The sequence below is a fragment of the Protopterus annectens genome, chromosome 14.part0, assembly GCF_019279795.1.
Source record: "Protopterus annectens isolate FY-2018-M chromosome 14.part0, PAN1.0, whole genome shotgun sequence".
Classification (NCBI taxonomy): Eukaryota; Metazoa; Chordata; order Ceratodontiformes; family Protopteridae; genus Protopterus; species Protopterus annectens.
This window is the reverse complement of record NC_056748.1, coordinates 61,831,487-61,847,894: the sequence shown is the minus strand read 5'-3', so window position 1 is coordinate 61,847,894 and position 16,408 is coordinate 61,831,487. Positions and strand designations below refer to the sequence as shown.

Genomic DNA, 16,408 nt, shown 5'->3' with positions numbered 1-16,408 from the left:
ATTCACCTTTAGCATCCCTCGGCAAGCCTATGATGGATGTCTTTCTGGAGGCGAGAAGACCTAGTACTAGAAAATCTTGCTGACAAATGGAAAAGATTCTGTGCCTGGAATCAATCTTCCGGGATAAGCACAGCAGTGCCCAACATTCCTCAGATTTTACAATACTTAACTGAGATACTTCACAAGGGCCTGTCCTTTTCTTCCATAAAAATCCATGCCTCAGCCATTTCAGCTCATTACAACACAGAACCTCCCCTCTTCTCTCATCCTCTGCTAAAGCAGTATCTCAGGGGGGCCAAAAACTTAAGACCACCCAGGAGAGCTCCAACCCCTGCCGGGGACCTTAATTTTTTATTGGAGAAACTCACTCTCCCTCCTTTTGAGCCAGCTGATACTGCAGACCTAAAATTTATCTCCTGGAAAACTGCTTTCCTTTTTAGCAGTCACTTCAGCTAGAAGGATTTCCGAATTACAGGCTCTTATGGCAGTGGAGCCTTTCATCATTTTTCATGCGGACAGGTTTTCTCTCAGGACCAACCCATCCTTCATGCCCAAGGTGGTATCCAGTGTGGCTATTAATCAGACCATTCATTTGCCAACTTTCTTTCCCAATCCACAGAACAAGGGGGAGCAGATTCTGCATTCATTGGATGTACACAGACAACTTCGATTTTACTTAAACAGGACTAAATCTCAAAGAAAATCTGAACAACTGCTGGTAGCATTTGCTGCAGTGGCAGAGGGAAAGGCTATTTCAAAGCAAACCATTTCCAAATGGATAAACCATTGTATTTGCTTCTGCTATAAGCACCATGGAAAAACTATCCCCCAGGGGATCAGATCCCATTCCACCAGGGCTGCATCTTCTTCTACAGCCTTTCTCAGAGGTGTTCCTACCAGGGGCATTCTAGAAGCTTCTACCTGGAGCTCAGTTCATATGTTCACCAAACATTATCATTTACCACTTTTCTCTAAATCCAGGGCTGGGTTTGCCACTGCTGTCCTGCAGGGCCTTATAGCTGGTCCTAATGCTGTATAATTTCCTCCTCCCAACCATAGCTTTGGGAATCTACCCAAATGCAATGACTGCAACAATGAAACACGAATAACATAGTACAGTTGTGTACACTTACCATAAATGTAGATGTTCGAGTGCATTCACTGTTGCAGTCCTGGTTACCCTCCCTCCCGCCCCCTATTTTTCTCTGGCTATATCTCTCCTTTCTTTTACTATGCTTAAAAGCCCTTTTGGTGTATTTGCTTTTGGTTGGAGGTATGTTTTTGTGTTCTTAATTTTATTTGCTCCCCATTTGCGGGGCACCTGACATCCGGGGCAAGAAAAACTGATGTAATGGTGTCGGCTGCATGTTTTATACACCTGACGACCTGACGTCATGGAAGAAGGGACAGCAACCAACGCAGGACCCAAGACTTTGTTAATCAGGCGGACTGAGGGCAACCTGCCAGCAGATTACCCCAAATGTAATGACTGCAACAGTGAATACACTCTAACATCTACATTTATGGTAAGTGTACACAACTGTACTTTTCTTTTACTCTGTCAAAGTATCGATGACATTTCAAAAGGGGATTGAGACATGACTTTTTGTAGGTCTGGCATTTTGCATCATACTTTTATTGTAGGCTTTGTGCTTAACTTCTGCCCAGTATGCTGATTTGCCCTGAGTACAGTAATAAATGATTATATCAAAAGTAGGCTTTGTGCTTAACTTCTGCCCAGTATGCTGATTTGCCCTGAGTACAGTAATAAATGATTATATCAAAAGTAAAATTTCTATTTTTCTCCTGAATACATAATTTTTTGTCACTGGACTTGTGCCCCCCCCCCCCCCCCGATTCATTTGTAGTAAACTACTTTAAAGAATATAAAGTTGTGTATTTGTCTTAACAGTTGATTTTTTTTTTCCTGAGGGTCATGATTTGTTCTGATAATTTTTTTCATAATGTTTCACAAGGTTACTGAGGAATGTTTTTTTTTTTTTTTTTTTAACTAGTATCAGAATTGTTTTATAGCCAATTATGTGCTCTGCTTTTGCAATTACTTTCATAAAAAAATGACTCCAGTAACCTGTTCTTATTCCGCTAAGGTAGTTGTCTCAAATTCAACACTGAGCTGCAGTTTTGCAATTTTTAAATTGACAGATTCCATATGTGTTTGAGTCATGTAATTGGTGTACATTTTATGCAATGAGAAATTAACTCTTTTGGAAGAATATTTCTGTCATGTTTTGTATGCTGTCATACTCGGGTTGTTTTAACTGCTGTCTGTAAAAGCTGGCTGGCAAAACAAAATTTACGTAAGATTATCTGGTGATGATCTGAAATTTTCTTAAACCTAAATTGAAGAAGTAGAGTGTGTTGTATAGAGGTTAAGGTGGAATTCGGGCCAGAACAGCCTTTGTAATGACAGGGTGCAACTTCTACAAAAATAGTCCTCTCCAAACGAATATGCAACTTTGTTTCTGGAAAAAATAAAATGAAAGCCATCAAAAATGTAAATGGATAATGTTTGTGATCTCATGTCTTTTTTAAATTTTTAATTTTTAATTGTATATGCTGAGGAATACAGTGGCATGAAATTGATTTTTTCCCCCCATTAAAATTCAAGGTGGATGTGACCCTTTGTGTTTGAAGGGTAGGAGTCTCGTGAAGTACAGCTCATACCAGTAACAATACCCTGAGTTGTACCTCTCAAGCGTACCTCATTTAGGGTCTTAAAGTTTGTGTTCCTCAACGTTCCCCATTGAAAGGATCTGTCACACTTTCAGTGTTGAGAATATTTTTAACTGATATCTATGGTAAATAGAACCAGATTGTATTAGTTAATTAGAAGATCTTTTCTGTAAGTAAAACCAGTATATTTTAACCATCCTGTGAGCCTCCTAGTTGAAGTTATTAGTAAGCTGTTTGTATGTCTTCCATATTTTTCCCATTTGTTCCACTTTGAGATGTAGAGATGTTCTTCATCTCACATTGCTGCAGTCCTTACACTTGGGTAGTCCGCTGTCCTCGGTCGGCCCGAATATCAAAGTATAAGGCTGACGTCGGTCAAGGCGCATTTGACTGACATCAGGACGTCAGGGTACAAATGCGCATGACCGACGTCATATCCTCAGTCTTTTTTGCCGCATGGTCCGATGCAGAAGCAGCGTTGCAAGTGCCGTTCGGCGTTCTGAAATTTTTCGAATTCGGAGTTTCAGACCGAGTCAAAGTTGGCTAAGTACCCCGTTGGGGAATATTTTAGTTTTTCTTGCCTCAGTGGTTTACGGACGTCAGAAAAAGTGAATAACTGTATTTCTTGTGGGAAACAGATACCGCATAGAGATTATCATACTTTGTGTATTCCTTGTTTAGGGCCTGAGCACGACGTTGTTGGGTGTCGCTCTTGTGCTAGATTCAATAAGCGCACTATAAAGAGAAGGTTAGATTGTGCCAGGTTAGTCTTGAGCGGTGCAATTATAAAATGCCGTCGGATGCTCCGGCGCCGCTTCAAGAAGCGCAAGGACAAAGCAGTTAAGCCTAGGCTAGAAGAACCGTCCGTACCGGACGCCGGTTCTTTAGAGGTGTCGGTGGAGCCGGTGGTTCCGCCGGAGGTTTCTTTGGAGTCCCAGGGAGAGACTTTGTTATTGCAGGATGTGGCCTCTCAGGAGGCAGGTCAGGCTGAAGGGGCTTCTCAGGTTACTGTACTCCCCTCCCTTCCTAGGGTGGTTAGGCCCTCTCCTTCTGTTTCTAAGGCTTCCCCCAGAGGCAGGCCAGGTTTAGCTTCAGTTGGTGTCACCCCTAGTTCTTCAGGAACTGTGCCCAAGAAACATATGCTTAAAATGGCAGAAGATTTGATTACTTTGATTAGAGGTTCTTTGCCCCCTCCTGATAAGAGACCTAGGGTGGAACCTGAGCTAGGGAGTTTTGAGCAGGCTTCGGATGTTTGAGTCTTGGCTGAAGACTTGCAGGAGTATTCTCCTTATTCGGATTCTGATGTGGATGATTCTACTCCTTCTGCTTCTCCTCCTGAGGATTTTTCTTTTCAGAGACTCTTCATTCCATGAGGGAGCATTTTAAGTGGGAAGGTCAGGACTTCTCTGATTCCAGGAAAAGGCTTAGGAATTTTTGATTTACCCCAGCATAGGCCTTTGGCTATACCTCCTGTTCTGGATGTGGTGGAAGATGTTTTTGCAGAGGCTTCTCTTAATCCTGATTCTTTGCCTCCTGCTCCTGTTAAACCGGACAGGTATTACAGGGTGCCTGAAGCTCATAAGTATCTTTTAAGAGTCCTAGGGCAGACCCAGAAACTGTTAGTCAGGGGCCTAAAGGTGTTAAGGCTTCTGTTGTCAAAAATCCGGTTCCTCCAGATAAAGAGGCCAGGGCTTTGGATAGATGGGGAAAGAAAGTTTATACTTCTTCCACCCTAGCTATGAGGGCTTTGAATTGCCAGTTTCACATGTTGAAATACCAAAACTATCTCCTTTCACAATTGAAGTCTAAGGTAGATGCTCTGGCGGAAGGTATTGAGTGTAAAGAGTTACAAGATTTAGTACATGTTTCTGAACAGGTGGGTAAGCATTCTTTGCAATGTGGTTTTGATGCTGTACAGGCCTCGTCTAGGGTGGCTGCCACTGGGTCAGTTCTTCGCAGGCACGCCTGGCTGAGGGATCAGAATTTATCTGACCATGTTAAGACATGGATTTTAGATGCTCCTTTACAATCTGATGTGTTGTTTGGTTCTCCTGTTGAGGCAGTCTTAAAGAAAATGTAAGACAAGGCTAAGTCTATGCAGACTGTTAAAGATTTTTTGCAGGTTCAGCCTCCGAAGTTTAGTAGAAATTGGCCTACCAAGGGGTGGACGTATCCTTCTTATGATTCCCAGTCTAGGGGTAGGTCTAGACGTGGTAGGGGCAGAGCTCAGGGCTCTTTCAGGCCTAGAACAGGGAGTTCACCGGCACAGTCTTCGGGTGAGGGCAGGGGTCAGTCCTTTCGTAAACAGACCCAATGACTTACCTTTTCACCTACCAGAGCCTTCTCGTCTGGCAGCACCTTTGGGAGGAAGGTTGGCACTTTTCAAGGAAAATTGGAGTTTAATTACCCAAGACAGATGGGTATTGGATATCATACACCACGGTTACAGGTTTTATTTCCATACCTTGCCTCCTTTCAAAGGCATGCCAGACGTTCCTCCTCAGCAAAGAATAGAGGCTCACAAACAAATTTCTCTGTTACTTCAAATAGGGGCCATACAGCCGGTCCCTATGCCAGAAGTGGGCCTAGGATTTTATTCTCGCCTGTTCCTAGTACCAAAGAAAGGGAACACGTGGAGACCAATTTTGGATTTATCTACCCTCAACACTTATCTGGACATTCCCAAGTTCAAAATGTTGACGTTACAACAGCTTTTACCTCTGCTGGGCAAAGATCATTGGATGGTAACTTTGGATCTCAAGGAGGCTTACCTTCATGTTCCTATCAGACTGAGTTGCAGGAAGTATCTGCATTTTCGGGCTGGGACTTCTCATTATCAGTCCTCTGCATTGCCCTTTGGCTTATCTACTGCGCCCAGAGTGTTCACGAAAGTTCTGGCTCCAGTGATAGCTTTCCTCAGGCTAAAAGGAATACAGATCTATCCTTATTTGGACGATTGCCTGATTCTGGCTCAAGGAAGGGACGAGCTTCTTCATCATTTGGAATATGTGATAGCATTGCTAAGATGCCTGGGGTATTCTGTGAACGAAATAAAGTCCAGTCTAGTACCCTCTCAGGACATGTGCTTTCTGGGTGTAAGACTGAATACAGCATCCCAGATGGCCTTTTTGACCCCGAACAAACAAAATAATCTTTCCCTTTACTTTCATCAATTGTCTCATCAGCACTGCCAGGATCTGGACACTGTCATTCAAATAATACCTTGCATTCAAAAGGAATTGTTGTGGTGGGCTCAGGAATGTCACCTAAACAAGGGACTCTCTGTGACCCGGCCAGAGGCGAGTCAGATTCTAACGACAGATGCCTCAGACAAAGCTTGGGGAGCTCATCTGAATGGAAAGTGGATACAAGACAAGTGGCCTGCCAGACTACAACATCTACATATCAACCTGAAGGAGATGTTAGCAGTCCAGTTTGCATTAATAGCTTTCAAGGATTTACTTCTTCCAGGGCAGGTGTTGATTCTAACAGACAACACAACTGTCATGTGGTACATCAACAAGCAAGGGGGAACACATTCTTATCCTCTATGCAGGCAAGCAATGATTTTGTGGGAGACTGCTCTGTTTACAGCTAAATCTTCAGGCAAGGTTTCTGCCGAGCACAGAACTCCTTAGCAGATGTGTTGAGCAGGCAATTATGGATCCCCACGAGTGGAAATTGGATCCTCATGTATTTCAGAAATTGACAGTGTCATGGGGAACTCCAGACATAGATCTGTTCGCTTCTCCACTAAACCACCAGCTGCCAAAGTTTTGCACGAAAGGTTTCATCCCACAGCTTGGAAAGTGGATGCTCTTTCTTTCAATTGGAGCAATCTTCATGTGTATGCCTTTCCACCTCTGCCTCTCCTCCCAAAGGTACTACTAAAGGCCAGACAGGACAAGCCAAGGATGATTTTGATAGCTCCAGATTGGCCTCGACAGCATTGGTACCCATTACTGAGAAGCCTGGTACGGGAGCCTCCATGGCCTTTGCCTTCGATTCCACACCTGTTGTCTCAGGAGGACAGTCATTTGCTCAATGTCAAGCTTCACTCTCTTCACCTAACAGCCTGGCATATTCTGTTTTGAACCATAGTGGGTCTCAACTTCCACAGCAAGTTTTGAATGTTATTTTGGAAGCTAGAAGGCCTAGTACAAGGAAAGTGTACGCAGATAAATGGAAGAGATTTTTATTTTGGAGTGCAGCAAAGGATTTTGATGTTTCTGAGCCTAATTTAAGTGTGGCTCTTCAATATCTTACTGAGTTACTGGACAAAGGTTTGTCCTTCTCTTCTATTAAGGTTCATGCTGCAGCAATTTCGGCTCACTATGATTGTGACCCACCATTGTTTTCTCATCCTTTGTTCAAGCAATTTCTTAGAGGGGCAAAGAATATAAGACCCCCACGTAGAGCTCCTACTCCTGCTTGGGATCTCAATTTTGTGTTGGAGAAACTTACTCTACAACCTTTTGAGCCTGCAGCTACTGCCGAGTTGAAATATTTATCATGGAAGACTGCTTTTTTGTTGGCCATTACCTCTGCAAGAAGGGTTTCTGAGTTGCAGGCCCTTATGGCGGTTGAGCCTTTCTTAATTTTCCATAAGGATAGGGTATCTTTACGTACTAATCCTTCCTTTATGCCTAAAGTGGTTTCTAGTGTGGCTTTAAACCAAACTATTCATTTGCCTACTTTTATGCAAACCCCAAAATAAAGGGGAAAAGATTTTGCACACTTTAGATGTACACAGGCAGTTGCGATATTATTTGGACAGAACTAAGGGGTTCAGGCAGTCTCAGCAGTTATTTGTTTCTTTTGCTTTGAGTTCTCAGGGCAAGCCTGTGTCAAAACAAACTATTTCTAAGTGGATTGGGTTTTGCATTGCTTTCTGTTATTCCCATCATGGCAAGGAGATTCCAGCTGGGATTAGGCCTCATTCCACTAGGGCTACTGCCACTTCAACAGCTTTTTGAGGGGTGGCAACTAAGGATATTTTGGAGGCAGCTACTTGGAGTTCAGTGCATACTTTCTCTAGGCATTATCACCTTCCACTTTATTCTAAATCTAGGGCTGGTTTTGCCACTGCTATTTTGCAGGGCATTTTGGCAGCTCCTGCTTCCTTATAGTTTTGCCATCCTCCCTTACCTCTGCTTTGGGATTCTACCCAAGTGTAAGGACTGCAGCAATGTGAGATGAAGAACATAGTACAGTTTTGTACCTACCATAAATGTAGATGTTCGAAGATCCACATTGCTGCAGTCCAATTTGCCCTCCCTCCTTCCCCTCTGTAGTTAGAGGCGGTTGTGTGGATTGGGTTGTCAATATGGTGTATATTGTATATATTGTACATATTTTTGGTGCTAGGGTGGTTGGTTGGTTGGTTGCTGTCTTTTGGTTTTTTGACCTTTCTCTTTAGGGTCTTCTGACATCTGGGGCAAGAAAAGACTGAGGATATGACGTCGGTCATGCGCATTTGTACCCTGACGTCCTGATGTCAGTCAAATGAGCCTTGACCGACGTCAGCCTTATACTTTGATATTCGGGCCGACCGAGGACAGCGGACTACCCAAGTGTAAGGACTGCAGCAATGTGGATCTTCGAACATCTACATTTATGGTAGGTACAAAACTGTACTTTGCACATTTTGGAGATGGAAGGTTGAATGGGGTACACAGAATATTTCATAAATGTTGAATCATTTTGTCGAGACATGTTTTTAAATTGAAGTAGCAAAAACAGCCAGTATCCTAAGGATGTGGCATCCCACTGAATAGCATTCCTTTGTTATGCCAGGAAGTTCTTTGGTTTTGTTCTTGGCCAGGATGCATTATGTCTGGAGCCTGCATGTGCTCCCTGTGTTGCTTGGGTTTTCTGTGGCTACTCTAATTTTCTCCCACATCCTAGAGACGAAGGTGGATGGTGAAGTGGGCTGTGATTCGATAGCATTGGATAGATAGCGTAGTACCAACCTATGAACCTATCGGCCCTTTGGCCTATACAAGCCTAGCCATAACAATTCCCTGGCTATTTCTTCCCACACTATTTACTTCCCTGGATCCCTGTCTAATAGGGTGACTGATGTGATCCCCGGGGTGAATTTCCTTTCTTGTGCCCAGTCGTCAAAGTTCCTTTTGAAGAGTGTCCATACATGTCAAGTAGAGCACCTGTTTGGCCGTCTATTCCAGAGTCTGGGGAGTCTCTGGGTCAGGAACCTATCCCTCCAGCATGTTTTGTTTGTTGTGATGACAAGGTTTAGATCCCTGGAGCGTGTGGCTCTGAGGGATTGGGATTTCTTTAAGTGTAGCATGTCCAACAGCTCTGGGTTTGACATGGCCTTGTATGTTAAGCAGGGATCGCCTCTGAGCAGACAATATGACAGAGTATAGCTGGAGTTTTTTTAAGGCGGTAAGCATAGGGCATACTTTAGGCCTGTGATTCTTTTAGTCAGGTATTTCTGCGGCTTTTCCAGTTGTTGCAGATGTCTTAAGAGGTACATACCAAATGGGGCGTTGTATTCTATAATGGGTCTGAGGGATGAGTACAGTTGTACAGTGACCTCCTTTTTTCTGGATGAAAAGCCCTTAGTGATGAGGTGTGCCACATAGAAGGACTTCCTGACTGTTGTGTTATTGAAGATGAGACCACTGTCCACCTGTGTCCCCAAGTCTCTTATCACACTTTCGGCATTTAGTGTACTGCCACCCATGTGTTAATTCACGGGTATATGTTTTTTTCCCGAAGGGGATAACTATACATTTCTTGGCATTGAGCTTGAGCCCATGGCTCTGGCACCAAGCATCTGTTTTTGTAAGGCCCTTTTGTAGAGTAGTCACATCATTTGGGGATTCAATAATGGCTCTCAGTTTGCAGTCGTCAGCGAACTTTGTTAGCCAGAATCCCTTAGTGTTGGCCTGTACTTAGAGAAGTAGATGCCAAACGAGAGTGGTCCTAGGACTGAACCCTGAGGTACTCGACTTGGCACTTGTCTGTAGCTGGATTTGGAGTCTGCTACTTTTACAGTGTGGGTTCTGTTAGTAAGCCAGTTGGCAACCCATCGAGTGATGTAAGGATTAATGCCCAGCTTAGTAAGTTTATCTATGATTCCAGAGTGGGGATGGTGTCAACGGCCTTGGCGAGGTCCAGATAGGCTGTGTGGACCACCTTACTCTTGTCCATGGTTCTGGAGACTAATTTGAAGAAGTAAAGATCGGCCCTTCACGAACCCAAACTGGGTGGGGTCCAGTGTTTGAAGGTTGTCAATGTCTTTTGTTTATAAGTTCCATGGTAATACGTTCCATGGCCTTGCAGATCAGGCTCGTCAGACTGATGGGGCAGTAGTTCCCGGGAACCAAGGTGGATCCCCCCTTGTGGAGTAGGATAACTGTAGCTGTGTGCCACTCAGTGGGCACGAAGCCTGAGGTGAGGCTGTGATTAAACATGGTGAGGTGTCAGTTCAATTTGTAGTTCATGTAGTACACAGCCCGGGATGTTATCTAGTCCAATGGATGCTGTATTTCTTAGCTTTGGAGAGTGCGTTTTTTTACCTGTGTGGCCATTATTACCGGAATTTGGCTATCTTCCAGAATTGAGATGGGCCGTTTAGGGGGTGAGAGAGGGGTGAAGTTGGCACTGAATCGATCTGCCAGGATATTGGCAATATCCTTGGGATCAGTATATTTAATGTCTTCTGTTGTAGCTCAGAGCAGATCTGAGCATTGCCGTTTAGATTCTTGACATAGTAATAGAATGCCTTGTGGTTATCTTTGGAATCTTTGGCAGTTTTATTTTCGTAACTAGCTTTGGAGGATTTTATGAGGGATCTCAGCTTCTTACTGAGGCTGGTAAGGGAGTTTTTTGCATCCTGGGATTTTCCTCTTTTTTGCAACAGTTTCTTCCTTTTGTTGTACAGTTTGTTTATGGCAGGGGACCAACAGATTGGCTTCCTTTTTTTTGGAGGAGAGCATCTTGGTTTTATTTGGGATGGCACGATTCATGCATGAGTGGATGTGCTCGTACAGTGCCTTAGTGTAGGACTCGGCAGTCAAACTTTCAGTTCCCGTCTGCATGGGTGTCATAAAGTTTGTCACGTCTGACATGAGTAGCATGAAGTTGGCTTTGGAGAAGTTTTTTATGGAGGTTTCCTTACTAGGGGGTGGGGCAGAATGTGGATGTTAATGGTAATTAGCTTATGGTCTGACATGACCAACGATGGGTGACCATAGCTGTGGAGCATTGATTTCCCATGTTGGTAATGACCAGGTCTAGGATATTGGAACCCCTGGTGGGATTATGGATTAGTTGATCCAGGGCGTTGGAATTTATGAATTCCAAGAACCGTTGGGCAAAGGTGTTGGTACATGAGTAGTTTTCCCAGTTAATGGCAGTGTAGTTGAAATCACCCAGTATTAGGGTGTTTGGTTGTATCTTAATATTTTCCAGTATGTTTACAAAGGTGTAGTGAGAATCTTTGGGCATGGTGGGGGATCTGTAGCAAGCTACAACTTGGATTGCAATCTTACCTAGTGTTAGTTGCACCTGGAGAATTTCAGACACATTGTGTTGAGCAACTAGCTTGGTAGTGTGAATATCCTTTGTGAATATGGACACTCCTCCACCTTTAAAGACATGCATCTGGAGCATTTCTCCCTGGACCTCTGCTGAAAATTGGTTTTGTTCCAAGTCGGACTTTCTTGGTTAACAAATGTTAATAAATAAAAATGAATTCTTGGAGCGTGATTCAACAGCTTTGGGTAGATTCTGGGGACAGAACTTTTGCAAATATTCAGCAGTTATGGTGTTAATGGGAGACACGGCAGCAGCAATTTTGCTGCTTCTCTCTAGCGTTAATAGGCTTACTGCTACTGATGCAACTCCTTAAGAAACAAAGGTTTATTTAAAGAAGTTACTCTATGAAGTTAACTGAAGAAGGTAGTAGTGAAACTGTGTGTAAAGGGTAGATCAACCTCCTTTTAAGTTCTTCGATCAGGTGGAGGTAGAAGACTGTGTCGGCTGAGATAATGAATGTATTAAGACGGGTTATGTGTTTATGAGCAGTCTTGATGTGCCAGGTATATTGGTGATAACCGGAAGATTTTGGCGGGTAATTAAGAAGTTAAGAATATTCTGTGTGATAAACCTGTATCAACAAAAACAATTATTAATGTGAAAGACCTTGAAAACTAGTCAAGACCTATTAGGAGTCCATAGCCGAATATTAAAGGGTTAAATATAGGAAGAAATAGCACTAACTCTACATCGACCAACAAAAGGAAAGCTAGGCTATAATGGTTATATCATTTACATATCACGTGACCACAACACATCCAGTAAATTCCCATTCTTATCATTTACATATCACGTGACCACAACACATCCAGTAAATTCCCATTCTTAAAATTTCCCACACTACTACAAAAACCTAATTACATATTGTTATAAGAATGTGTATTTATATGTGTGCACAACATATATATGGCTAAAAATTAACGATAATGCACTTGCTGTAGAAATAAAAGGACCATCCTTAAAACCTGTCTGTACTGGAGTGTTTACTTTTTTGTGCTATTAATTTTAAAAGGTGGGTGATGTCTGTTTATTCAGTCCTGGCCAGTTGTGTGCCTTCCATTAAATTTGCTAATTCAACTTCCTTAGTTCCAGTAAAATTGGCCATGGCTCTCCTTGAGGGTCAGATTTAAGTCTCTCTAATACTGTAAATTTAAAAGTGTGTTCTGGACTTGCCATGCCAAGATCTGTATTGAAATGCATCAGTGTATCCTGGTTTAAACCTATTTCAAAACTTTTGAAAAGAGCCTCTAGGCATTAAAGTATGATCACATGATTAACTCACAGGTTTTTATCATACAACTGCTTTTTAGCATTTAAATTTGCAATTTTTTTTATTTTCATCAGATTTAAGAAGAAATGCCTAACTGGTGTGAGTGACTGGTACCGAGCTCATCCAGATCTTGTTTCACATGTTTAATGTTTTGAAATTTAATTAAAAAATACTTGTCTAATACGTGTAACACTAAGTGGGGTAAGGACGTCCTTCCATGGAATTAGTTACTCTATGCTAATAATTTGTAATGTAGCTCTGCAAGTTCAGTTCTATTTTGATCCCATTTCTTTAGAGGAACAAAGCCCCCTCTCTCCCTCCTCATGCAGGGAACTTGATGTTCAAACTCCAGCTTGGTTAACAGTAGCTGCCAGATCACTGCAGTTTAGGAGAAACACTTCCAATGCAGTGAACTCCTGATGGTGCTTTTTGGCATAATATACATTATTGGCTGTGTGGTCTTTACTTGAACATCTTACATCGTTTAAGGAGGATGGAAGTATACAGCTTGCAGGAGGGATGGTTTTCTCTGGTCCTTTCCATGAATTATGTAGTAGGATTTGTCGTTGCCTACATGGAGATTTAGCTGTCATTTGGTCAGATATTTTAGTTTGTAATTTTGAACAGCTTCTTGTATGCAGCTATTGTCTTTTATAAACTTAAGACGTAGTATTTTATGAAGGACAAATTTTATATTTGAGGTAGTTAGCCTTATGGATTAGAAATAACCATTTAGTGTATTGGTCATGTAACACTTTACCACTATTGTAATGATTTTAATAGAAAAGAACCCGTCTGTATTTCCTGGCCATGAACAGTGATGTGTGCATTAATGAAAGCATTGTCGATTTTAAGTAGCACTCTCTATAACCACAGATGGGTCCTTCTGGAGCACCAAATTCTTTACTTCCTGTGGTTGTTACAGGAAATGATTGTACCCATTTATATTAATGTAAGCAAAGTTTATTTCAACATTATGACCCACTCTGTCCAGTGGTGAAACTACCCCATCTGCCACATTTTCAGTACATCAGCTCAGTCTTCTGGTTTCCATTGTGTGGTCCTACATTCTGAGAATGTGATAACTGGAGTCTTATGTGACCCCATGTAGAACTGTATGGGGGGTTGGGTAGAAGAGACGATAATTCACTGCACAGAGTTTTTGCTGATGCTGGGCTTTTTCATATGAGGGTTTCAACAGATGTGCATTTTTTTATAGCACAGTATACACTGGCAACAGTGTAGGTATTACTGTTGATACGAGATGCAGAATTGTCTTTAGCACTGTCCAAACAAAAAAGGGTAAAAAAGTTCGGCACAGGTGAACTACAGGAAAGATGTAGCCAAGCTGGCCTAGCCTGAACGTACCCCTAAAGAAGCCATAGGTATTTAGAAGCCATGTAGCTGTAACACTGGTATTCTTAAGGGTCATTTAGATATATCCCCGTGGGCCTCCTCTATAGGAGGTTTAAAGTATTGCACAGTGAAAGTTCTACCTTAGCTGGGTCTTTCTTGCATTTTTACTGCTTGGTGGTACTGTGGGAAATAAGAGGTGATTGCTATGCATTTACTCCTTCCCAACCATGCTATAGTTTAGTTTAAAAAGGTAAGCTCTGAAACTGAATTCATTTCACTGAGGAGTTTTTTTCTCTGCTGACCTCTTTTCTGGCAATTCTTAGATCTTTGTGACACAGCAGATCTGTTTGTATGTATATCGAAACAAAATTAAGTACAGTAAAACTGCAGAGGTGTAATTATTTCTTTCTGTTTGCTTTACAGCTCCGATCTGATGTAGTTCCAAAAACTACAGGTAAGGAAACAATCATAAACTTGTTTGTAGACTTGATTTTTTTTATGTAAAAGATGGCCATATATGAGGGTCCTACACTTTAAGACAGTGAAAGGAAAAAAATGGTAGTAGTGTGCATTTTCAGAGGCCCTTTCTATATGATCAGGGAAGGACCAAACTTTGCTTCATAGGGATATACTAGGCTAATGACCACCAGGACCTTTGTAAGCCTAAACATGCAGTCTACCCAGTTACGTCCCCTTATGTCATGAGCATTTATTAGGAGGGTATATGTTTGGTATTACTGTCTGCCTCTATCTGTTAGAGACATGGGGGCCAAACCCAGTTTGAATTCTCGATTCCCCATCCATTGGTCAAGGTCATGGTTGGACTCTGTTTCACATGAATGGGAAACCTGTTCCAGAGCACGGGGATCCTCTGACACATGTCCGTCTCTCCAGCATGTTTTATGTCCTAAGCAGAGTTTAAATACTTGTATCTAGTGGTTCTGATGCTGTTTGTTTTGCATATGTGCAAAAGGTCTGTCTGAGCTGAATCAGAGGATGCCTTGTATGCTAGGAATAGAACGCCTTTCGATTAACCTGTAAAAGAGAGAATATAGATATAGGATAATGTGTTTATGCCTCGGAATCTCCCGATAAGGAACCTTTGCAAGTGTTCAAACTGTTGCATAAGTCTAGTTGGGTACCTGCTGAAAGGGGTATTACCCATCAGATCACTGATGGGGCCGAATAAATTGGCACTATGACTTCCTTGGACCTGGACCTGGATGCCATGCCCTTGCTTATAAATTGGGTGACACAAAATAATTTTCTCACTACTTTGGCAACATGTTGGTCAAAGGTCAGATGATGGTCTACAAACGTTCCCAGTTCCCTAACTACAAGGCCAATTCTTAGTGCCTTTTCAGAAAACTGCCACTCTGGCTAATTACTCAGTCAATAAGGATCCACTATGTGTTCTAGACACTGGTGCCAAAGTCACCGACTAAAGCTCAGCCATTTGTCTGTGTTAGACACTTTTGTCTAAGATGTTTGTGTCATGGTGGAATCTATTATAGCCTAAAGCCCTTGACATTAGCTTTTACCTCCAAGAAGTAGATGCCAAATAGGAGTGGTCTCAGCATGGAGCCCTGAGGCACCCCACTGGTGACCTGTCTCTTACCTTCTCAAAGAAGTTCGCAAGTTTAGTAGGCATGATGTTCCCTTGATAGAGCCACACTGGGTTGGGTCCAGTGTCTGAAGGTTGCCTATGTCTGTCTATCATTTCCATGACAATTCATTCCATGGCTTTGCATGTTGTACTAGTTAGACTAATTGGCTATAATTTCTGGGGTAGGTTAATGGTCCGTCCTTGTGAAGTGGGATAACAGTTGCAGTCCTTTATTCTTGTAGTTCAACGCCTGTTTTGAGGCTGTAGTTTAAAAGTGACTCAAGTGGTCCTAATAGGTCATGTTTCAAACTGTGTAAGAAGCATCATGGGATATAGTTGGGGCCCATTGAGGCTGTGTTTTTGGCCTTTGCTAACATCACCAGGACCTGCTGCCTGTTAATAGTTAGGGAGTTATACTTGTAGATATTTCATAGGGGGAAGATGGGGGGGGGGGGGTAGTGGGGAATGAAATTTGAGCTGTATTTGTCAGCCAGCAAATTTGCTATGTCACTTTAATTAGTGAAGATGGCACAGCTAACCAATATGGCAAACTGATGTGTGCTGCCTTTGAGGTTTCAACATAGCTGTAGAAGGCCTTGTGGTTGTCTTTACCCTATGAGGCTGTCTTGACCTTATAATTGTCTTTGCTGGACTTAAAGTAAACAAGAAACTTAGAGGACTAATTAGAGAGTGCCTATCCGTGTTCTTCATGTTTCACTGTTGCAGTCATCACATTTGGATTATCCCTGCCAGGGTAGCTCTTGGGCAGCCCGAATACCAGAGGCTTAGTATTTCTGTGTCAGTTAGGACTTGTTTTTAGTGATTTTAGCTGTGACTTTTCCCCCCTTTTGTTAGATAGGTTCATAGGTTCATACTAGGCTATCTGCCCCAGGGCATTTATAAGCCTAGCCAGA

The 16,408-nt window shown here is 42.4% G+C and overlaps 1 protein-coding gene across 3 annotated transcripts in view; it reads left to right on the top strand.

Moving 5' to 3' along the window:
• The window catches only part of PPIF (peptidylprolyl isomerase F), a 446,984-nt gene that overhangs the window by 91,396 nt on the left and 339,180 nt on the right, over nt 1-16,408 (top strand). For all 3 annotated transcript variants that reach the window (XM_044055769.1, XM_044055770.1, XM_044055772.1), the window contains exon 2: nt 14,312-14,342. In XM_044055769.1, the coding sequence (XP_043911704.1) occupies nt 14,312-14,342 (31 nt within the window). The remainder of the gene's footprint in view (nt 1-14,311; nt 14,343-16,408) is intronic.